The sequence below is a fragment of the Aphis gossypii genome, chromosome 1, assembly GCF_020184175.1.
Source record: "Aphis gossypii isolate Hap1 chromosome 1, ASM2018417v2, whole genome shotgun sequence".
Lineage (NCBI taxonomy): Eukaryota > Metazoa > Arthropoda > Insecta > Hemiptera > Aphididae > Aphis > Aphis gossypii.
Window position 1 is genome coordinate 14,775,209 of NC_065530.1, and position 9,158 is coordinate 14,784,366.

Genomic DNA, 9,158 nt, shown 5'->3' on the forward strand with positions numbered 1-9,158 from the left:
GATTAGTATTAATTAATTTAAAACTATAAATTTAATTTTTATACTTAAAGAATACATTTTATTTGTGTAATTTTGAAATTGCTTTATACATTTTGTGTTTTTATACCAGAAAATCAAGATCTTACTGTAAAGGTAAAAACTAAGAATCAAATAAAAATAAATTTACTGCTTACAATTTTACAGAAATATATTTAGTTTACTTATATGATTAGAAAATATTGTTATGAAGATTGACCAGTTAATAAATTAATAAGTGCAGCCTTTTCTTTTTCCTTCTTTTTAGTTACTTCCAAACTTCTATTTTTCCACATACTCTTCCGTAGTTTTATTGGTCTACTACCCACATATCGACCTAATAAATAAAATAAAAGTAGGTATAGAGTAAAAATATTGAGTAAAAAAAAAAATAATATTACCATTGAGTTCTTTTGTAGCTCTAATAAAGTCTGCTGGATCTTTAAATGATACAAACCCAAAACCTCGAGTTTTCATAGTTCGACGATCACGTACAACACGGGCTTTTTGGAATGAAGGATATCGACTAAATGTTCGAGCTAATAATTCATCAGTAACGTCATTACCTAAATCTCCGCAAAATAATCGAAAATCATCTAAAAACATAATTATTTTGGATTACTTATCATATTATGTTAAAACAATACTATATATATAAAAAATTTTTTTTTAACAATGTATATAATTGATTATTGATTACTATAATGCATACCTTCGTCCCATTCAGATAGTGTTTGATCTTCCCAGACCTGTCCACCCGAAGTTCGTATGAACTTTTTATTTTTCTTTCCTCTGCTTTTGGCAGATTGATTTGGGATTGAGGCAGCACATTCAGCTGCGGCAACAGCATTACCTCCAGCTGATACAACAACTGTTTTAGATGTTGCTTTAACAGCCTCTGCCATTTCTTTACCTGGCAATACTGTAGGTTGAGATTTTTTAGATTCTTTTTTTAACGGATTGATGCTTGTTGTCATTTTTAATATATCTTCTGCTTTAATCATCAAATCGTTTGATGGTATTTGAGGTGGTTCAGGTTTAGATGTATACAGTTTAGGAGCACCACTAAAACACACAGTTTAATTTTAAAAATATAACATCTATATATCATAAAGGTAAAAATTTAAATTTAAATGAATTTTACTATTATTATTTTTCTAATAACAAATGCATATTATCATTGTTAATTGTTATTGTTTTTTCTTTAAAAAAATAGTCAATTTTTTATGATACACATAAAATACTTTAATCTTACAAGGAAAAATTGCAAAGAAATATTATATTATATTTAGACAAAAAATAAATTATAAGTAATATATGATGAATAGTAAAAGATTAGCTTCAATGTCGGATAATTATAAATTCCAAATCATTATACTTTAAGAAAAAATCACTAGAAATCACTTTTATAAATGTCATTAAAAACTTACTGATAAGTAAATTTATGACAAATGTAATCAACAACTCGATACTTTAAAAATAAAGTAATAATATTATATTAATAATATTTACTACTATTCTATTTGTTGTACGACATTTATATTGGAACTATTCAATTACGGTTATGGAAATTGAAAATGAATAATCAATAGATACCTCAGAATAACAGGACCAATTGTTTTGTCCATTTTGACATTAAATCTTCGCTGAGGTTGCTGTAATAGCATTTGACTGTTAGAAAATGATGGTCGCATATTATTATATCCTTGAGAGGCAATCGTATTTTGTTGTCCCGCCAATGAATAATTATCTAAAAACAATGTATAATATTAATATAATAGCACTTTGATACTTTAATAAATTATTAGTTCATTACTAATTAAGATAAACAATGGAAGCAACATTTTAAAGATTTAAACAATCATTTCATTATTTTGAGCTGGTATGACTAGGGCCCAGAACTAGATGATATGAAAGTATTCTAAAAAGACACTTAACATAAAGGCACGCATGAGGCCACAAGTCTGAAATGTAGAAAAATTACCTAAAAGTATAAAAACCACTTAGTTATATAACTATAAACACTAAACATTTTTCAATAATATAAAATTAATCTCTAAAGAGCAAAATACCAAAATAATAAAGCATAATATTTTTTTCATTTATGATCTACTGTACATGTGTCATTTACCAAAGTTGATAGCGGTAATCAATTTAAGTCCACTTTTATTTTATAAATAAATTACCTGTCTGGTAATAATTATGATTGTGATTTGTAAGAACTTATAAAAGGTACATAAATTTGTGATGTAAACAAGTAACAAGTGTTACGTTATTTTGTTTTAACTATATTAACAAAATAGTTAAATACTATGTACTACAGTACTACACAATGATAAAATATACTTAATAAATTCTATACAGCAGAGCTACCTTGGGTTATTTTTTCATTATTTTTAAATTTTTATCTTTTTAAAAATGAATTTTAAGAACTATTTTTTCTACATTATTTTAATTGGCACTATGAAACCTTTACTAATATTAGTAATTATTAATCAATGTACTAATACAATAGATTTTAAAAAGGATACCGTAGATAATTTTGGATGTTTCAGGTTAATTAGAATATCTGAAAATGAAGTTATTGATAACTAGCAAAAATAATGGTATGCCTTTTTACAATAAATATGTAAAAAAAAATGTAGGTATTCATTTAATTTAAGTACATATTATACTTGACCTAACGTTTGGAAAAATATTGGAAAATGTAATTAATGTCTAAATAATATTACCAAAATTTAAAAGTAACGCTATTATTAAGTAATACTAATTATTCATTTAAGTATATAACTAATCAAATTTGTATAATATAATACCATTGTACCTATCTAGAAAAAACAATGCAAATTCATCAGTTTCCAGGCCCTATACTTATATGTAATATATAAATACACCATTCGCCGAGAGACCATCTGACTAACGGGCGCTCTGTCAAAGATTCCCTTCCTGCAATAGGTGATAAGTAGGCGACCATAGCCGCCAAAAGAAACTATGAGTTTTCTTCCGTCATGCAGGTCAGGTTTCTCAACAGACAGTGTAAAATATGTAATAAAAATTTACATCTGTTAAACTGTTAACCTGTGAGACAGTAATATATATTACATAGTTAACAATAAAAATCTACCATATATTTTATGAAAAATATAGACTTCAAAAATTAATTAAATAATATATTATATAATGATAAAAAATATTATGATCTTATTTAATAAATAGATAATCATTTGAAAATAATAAATACCTATATATTATATACCATGTAGTTTTTAATAATTTGTAAAGATAAATATTTCAATTAAAATATGGTTTGATGACAAGCACCTTTGTCTTTAGTTAAATACAAAACTTACAAGACTTGATTTCTCTTCATAATTACATCACAGACAGTTCCAGAATTTTCAATAGGTATTAATTGGAATAGGTATTTTCTATAACTTAATAATATATTTAAAAGATAATTTTTTTTTTTAAATATTGTACGTATCTCATATAAGCGTTGAAGTTAGATGTTTATATCAATTCATAATTACCAGAATTTAAGGACATTGTACTTTCCATGTATGATTTGCTGAATCATGTTCATTTGGATATCCACTGCCAGAATTTAAATGATGACGATTTACATGACCGTAAGATTGAGGACCAGGTGTTCCATCCATGTAGTTGGGTATTCCAATTTCTTCCTCAAATCTAAATAAACAAAACGAACATTCAACCATTAAGAAAAAAACTTATTGTTACATGATTAATAAACAATTTATTTAATTACTTGTTCATTTCGTCTTCCATCATACGAAGTTTGTCAAAAGCATCAGCCATTCTGATGATAAAAGTGGGTATTTTTTAAATCTTAATACGGTCTGTAGTTTTTAATTTTGTTAAAAGGACGGAGAGAAGTAACTTATGGTAAGAAATCACTAAGTTCTAAGCAGAATTAAATATAATAGACAAAAGTATACAAATAATTAATTAATAATTTTTAATAGTGCGAATGCCACTATTATAGTGGTCAACTGACAATATTGGTCAATACTCTAAAATCTAAATAAGTAAATACTCAAGTCTCAAACCAAAAGTGTCGAGAAAATAACGCGAATACGCGATAACGAGTGATGTTATCATTGTTTTATTATTGTTGGCATAAGACCGTGGTGGTGGCCGAGCATAAAATTCTTTGGTGTATAAGCAATGTTGACTAAATGAAAAATAAAAGTTTAACGTGTTATTTTTTTGGTAACACTGATAGAATATTTTAGGTTATATCACGGATTCAAATAGTAACAAAAAAAAAAAAAAATTGATTACAAGCGCTTTTTGTGGGTAAGAACAAGAACTAAGAGATAAACAAGGAACACTTGGGTTTGTTCAGTTTGTTGGATTATTGACTTTTAGTAATATCAGTATATATTGAACGTGTATATTAATATTACATTTACATTTTAGTTGTTGGTTTCGCAATATTTCCTTTGTAGTTAATTTTTTGTAATTGCTCTAAGTCTAATAACACAATGAGCGACTCTGAGCAAAGCAACAAGGTCAACGAATTCGCTGGCATAGCTAATGTAGACACTGAAAGAGCAAAATTTTATTTAGAATCGGCCGCCTGGAATATGGATGTAAAGAAATAATTACTTAAGTTGTACCTGTTGTTGCTGTTTCTAATATTGATTTATTATTGTGTACTTTAGGCTGCACTAGCCAGTTTTTATGATGAAGGTACCGATGACGAACCTTTAAGCGACAATGCTGAACAGTCTTCATCGAGACCAGCAGCTGTTTCTAATAGAGATGTACCTATGGCAAGTGTGTCAAGTTATAAGCCAGCAGCAAAACCAAAAAAATGGCAACCACAATCTAGGTAAATTAAGCTACATTTAATTATATTATATTAGTAAACAAATTTTCACTACCAAATCAATAATATTATTGATAAACTGTTACTACTGTTCTTACATTGTCGTTATTAATTTTTTTTTAGGATAATGACATTCAGTAGTTTGAAAAATGCTGAAGTCGAAGATAAGGACAGTGATGATGAAGAAGGTCAGAGATTCTACGCTGGTGGGTCAATTACAAGTGGTCAACAAGTAATTGGGCCGCCGCGTAACAATGCTGATGTTATCACTGATATGTTTCAAACGGCACAGAAGTAAAAAAAAAGAAATTATTCATACGTTGGAATTAGATAAATTATATAAATATTAAATCTATCTAGGTATGCTAGTACTTCAGCACCAAGTGGTAGCAGCAATTCTACACAGGATAGTGGTGCATCAAATTTCTTTGGTACTGGTTACAAGTTAGGCCAAACTGAAAATGATACTGAAGGTCTGTTGAATACAATTTTATTTAATCATTTATAAATTAGTGTTTTTACTAAAATATTTTGATTTTAGTCATCCCATCTCATAACTCAACTACAAAACGTTCATCTAATCAAGAAGAAGTTGTCTTAAAAGTATGGAAAGAAGGATTCACTATCAATGATGGTGAATTGCACAGCATTGATCGGCCAGAAAATAGAGAATTTCTACTTCTAGTTGCTAGAGGGTTAGTAATTTAATGTTAATAATAATAATTAAGCAAAGCCAGTTAATCTATAGTCTAATATTTTGATACTTGTATTTTCTGATAACATCTACATTTTTAGTTACATTGACAATATAGTTTGAAAATTAGGATGTTAAGAAAGTATTTAACCATTGTTAATATAACCTACAAGTACCAATGTTTAACATTGTAGTTCATGCATCAAAATAATTTACATAAATCAATTCATTATTAATTGTTATTCTACTATTTTAGAGAGGAGATTCCACCATTACTTTTGAAAGAGGCAAATGTATCTAGTGAAGACGAACTTCATGTTAGTGTTGAAGATCATAGATATGAAGAATATGTACCCTCTAAACCAAAAAAAAAGATTTTTGGAGGATCTGGAAATTTGTTGGGAAGGTAATACTAGTATATTACATAGTATATTTAATTAAATATGTATCATCATGAGTATGAATTTGTAGCCCTGCACCAGATGTTGTTGGTAATGAAGTCCCAAAAGAAAATTCTTCTGACAATGGTGTTGCCAATGAAACTAATGCTCGTGCTGAAGTTCCTTTAATACCAGACGAGCCAACCACTTCATTACAGATCAGATTAGTAGATGGTACAAGAATTGTAGCCACATTTAACCATAGTCATACAATTGGAGATATTCGTCGTTACATCATAGCGTATCCTTTTTAATCAAATTTTTTTGAAAAATATTGCGCTGGCTATTAAATATTAATTTAACTTATAGTATGGCCACCGAAAGAACACTTCTGGGCGGCGACCAAAATTTGTCCATTCTCACACATTCCCACCACTAAACCCTCCGAAACACTGGCCACCATAAACGCGTGTTGCCACCACCATCGCTGCTTTACGGCAATTAGGTGGTAGAGTGGCAGAAATTTGGGTACGGAACTGCGGAGTGCAATCATTTGTGTGTGCGAAAGAGTAGCGTTCTCTCGGTGGCTGGAATATAGTCACAACATGAAAATATGAAGTCATAATTTCAAAGGTTGATCTAAAATTAGAACTGATTAAAACTGAAAGACCTAAATTACCAATTTAGGTTTTAATTTAAAAATTAAACCTGAAGGGACTTGATATTTTTCTCGAGTGGAAATTGGAAACTATGTATAGTAATTAACTATATAATATGTAAAAGATACATAATAAAATTTTCAGAATAATCAGACCAAATTTGAGCAATTTAATATTTAAAATTATATTATGATTTTAGGAATCTATTACAATTCGTTAATTATAACATTAAATAATTTTATTGTGGAGAGATAATTCTAGAAACTTACAATTGCATTAAGTATTATATTTGATTAGTTCTATTGTATTTATTACTATATAATACAATTTAGTATATTTGTTTTTGTAGGTATTTTAGTGTTGTGTAAATAGTTAATAAACTATTTGAAGTTAAATTAATAAATTATATTAGAAATTAACTGACTTATTGAATATTTTTCTTAATTACTTTTTATATCAGTGCAAGATCTAGCTTTGCTTCTAGGCCATTTAAACTGCAGTCATCATACCCTCCAAAAACATTAGACAATAATGATCAAACATTGTCAGAAGCAGGATTATTGAACACTGTGATTTTCCAACGTATTGGTTAAAGTATTTTAGTTTTACTTGGTTTTTTTTTTTTTTGTTTTTATTAATTTATATATTTACATTATTTTATAATGTTTTTTTGGAAGCTGAAATTTAAAAATAAGACAGCACATTAATTTAATTATTTAAAATAGTAATATTTATTTGATTTTGTATAAAAATATACTCTAAAAAAATATGCATATAATTCCTTTTTAAATGTTACAGTCAAAATAAATTCAAGAATGTTTTTTTTACAGATTTATCACATTATTATTTTTTGCACGTGTAATGGATAATTTTAATTGAGATTTCCATAAGCTTAACAGTTTACTTTGAACAAAATTAATTAAATACCTAGCCGTCAGATTTTTGTCATCTTTTCCATAGATTTTTTCACATACTTCTTCCAACCTATGTATTGATCCCATTTTTGTAGGCGATTGATAGTTTGTGATTTGGTCATCAATGATAGTATTTACTGTTTCATTGGTCTTTTCACATATTGTTTTCTTCATAGCCATAGGCAAGGATTTTTTTAACTGCCGATTATTACAACATTTCTTTACTTCGAATGTATATTCGATGTCATTCTTTAAAGAATTCAATCTTTCATTCTTGTTTAACATTAAGTACTGATCCCATGATAATAAAATACTATGTTTTGCAAGACCCTGTGTTCTTTGCAAACAATCTTTTTGTAAAATTGACTTTTCTAAGTGTAAATCAGTCGAAGGAAACTGCCAAGAGAGCGTAGAAAAAGTTTTATATAAATCATTGTGGCCAGCAATTGAACGTAAAAATTCAATAACTTGGTAATGTATGCCAATATCATAAACTACAAAATGACGAACCCCTAACAATGTATGATAAGCAATGAATTCTACAAGATATGTATCAGGAATGCCAGAATAATCAGGTGCAATACATACAATCAGATCATCTTTAATGGAAGATTCTTTTTGAATTATGATTGGTATGAATAATTTTAATGAATTATCCCGTCCCAGCAAAACTCCATATGGTTCAGTGTTGACAGGAACATCAGGTTTACAATGAACCTCATATTGATGAAAATTTGGATCACGGTTATTAGTTTTAATATTGTAAGAAAGTTTGGCCGTCTTGGAAACAAACTGATCTGCTATTTTAAACCATACACGACATTCGTAACCAGAGAATGCTGTACTTGGGCCTAGAATCTGCAAATGAACAGATTGTTGTTGAGCAGACCAGAAGGCAGAGTACGCATAGTACTGATCGCGTTTAATCCAAGAAACAGGTGCTTTTGCTAATAAATTGTCATTTTCCATATCCACATAGAACTTGTCCTCGAGTAGAATACATTTCGTCATGTTATCGGCTGTATAACCGAAAAAGTTGAGCACTTCTAAGACATTCAAAAGCTGCATGTATTCATACCTGTACAACAATAGTGAAGTGACACTGACAAAAGACACAAGCACCAACAGCAATTGTTGGTATTTTCTCATCGTTTCGGACAATCTCTCGAGTAGTAGGTACTATTACCGATTTGTTTTTCATTAAACTTTAAAATCAAAGCAAGATTAGAAAATTATCAAATTTTAAATCGTTATACTTGTCAAAGTATTAACTTGAAAAAAAAAATACAAAATAGATCTATTTAGGATCTAGGCATATTATTTTCTTTTGAAAACCTTATCAAATATCAAAAAAATTATTGTTTATTTACTTAATTACTTCGAGATATTGGCACAGAATGGATCACTACTATTTGTTCCACAAAACACTTGTTCCGGTGACTATTTGTTTCACAAAATATTTGTAGAACAAACTTCTCATGAAATTACATAATATTATATTCTGTGATATTGGCTTAGTCCGTGATAACAACAACAACAGCAATGTGATTTGTTTTCCCTCTATTTTGTGATATTTGAGTATGCCAGTATGGCACTATGGCGTGTAATCAGTATTCACTATGCAGTAGGTATTATAGACAG

At 28.4% G+C, this 9,158-nt stretch overlaps 3 protein-coding genes across 5 annotated transcripts; 1 reads left to right on the forward strand and 2 right to left on the reverse strand.

The window, feature by feature from the left end:
- Positions 1-146: 146 nt before the first annotated feature.
- LOC114122563 (RNA-binding protein 42-like) lies at positions 147-4,109 on the reverse strand. Of its 3 annotated transcripts, none has more exons than XM_050197152.1 (6): positions 3,785-4,109; positions 3,614-3,705; positions 1,612-1,765; positions 728-1,080; positions 417-611; positions 147-352 (listed from the first exon to the last, which is right to left on the reverse strand). In XM_050197152.1, the coding sequence occupies exons 1-6, from the start codon at positions 3,832-3,834 to the stop codon at positions 222-224; spliced, it is 975 nt and encodes a 324-aa protein (XP_050053109.1). In that variant the 5' UTR covers positions 3,835-4,109; the 3' UTR covers positions 147-221. The 3 variants fall into 3 exon arrangements, with proteins under 3 accessions (XP_050053109.1, XP_027841044.2, XP_027841045.1); XM_027985243.2 differs by having other exon boundaries at positions 3,546-3,705; positions 3,785-4,106; XM_027985244.2 differs by lacking the exons at positions 3,614-3,705; positions 3,785-4,109 and adding an exon at positions 1,832-2,316.
- A 239-nt stretch (positions 4,110-4,348) lies between these two features.
- LOC114122562 (NSFL1 cofactor p47) lies at positions 4,349-7,434 on the forward strand. The gene is made up of 8 exons (XM_027985242.2): positions 4,349-4,631; positions 4,704-4,873; positions 4,994-5,164; positions 5,231-5,343; positions 5,412-5,565; positions 5,821-5,970; positions 6,036-6,245; positions 7,064-7,434. Exons 1-8 carry the CDS (start codon positions 4,524-4,526, stop codon positions 7,194-7,196), a joined length of 1,209 nt encoding a protein of 402 aa, XP_027841043.2. The 5' UTR covers positions 4,349-4,523; the 3' UTR covers positions 7,197-7,434.
- Positions 7,311-9,011, reverse strand: LOC114122561 (uncharacterized). The gene has a single exon (XM_027985241.2). The coding sequence runs from the start codon at positions 8,664-8,666 to the stop codon at positions 7,428-7,430; it is 1,239 nt and encodes a 412-aa protein (XP_027841042.1). The 5' UTR covers positions 8,667-9,011; the 3' UTR covers positions 7,311-7,427.
- Positions 9,012-9,158: the final 147 nt, after the last annotated feature.

Coding starts and splice junctions, on each gene's coding strand:
- LOC114122563 (XM_050197152.1), bottom strand. CDS start 3,834: ATGGCTGATGCTTTTGACAAACTTCGTATGATGGAAGACGAAATGAAC. Junction 1,081..1,611: donor ATTGGTCCTGTTATTCTGAG/GTATCTATTGAT, acceptor TGTGTGTTTTAG/TGGTGCTCCTAAACTGTATA. Junction 353..416: donor AGCTACAAAAGAACTCAATG/GTAATATTATTT, acceptor TTTATTTATTAG/GTCGATATGTGGGTAGTAGA.
- LOC114122562 (XM_027985242.2), top strand. CDS start 4,524: ATGAGCGACTCTGAGCAAAGCAACAAGGTCAACGAATTCGCTGGCATA. Junction 4,874..4,993: donor AAATGGCAACCACAATCTAG/GTAAATTAAGCT, acceptor ATTTTTTTTTAG/GATAATGACATTCAGTAGTT. Junction 5,971..6,035: donor TCTGGAAATTTGTTGGGAAG/GTAATACTAGTA, acceptor ATGAATTTGTAG/CCCTGCACCAGATGTTGTTG.
- LOC114122561 (XM_027985241.2), bottom strand. CDS start 8,666: ATGAGAAAATACCAACAATTGCTGTTGGTGCTTGTGTCTTTTGTCAGT.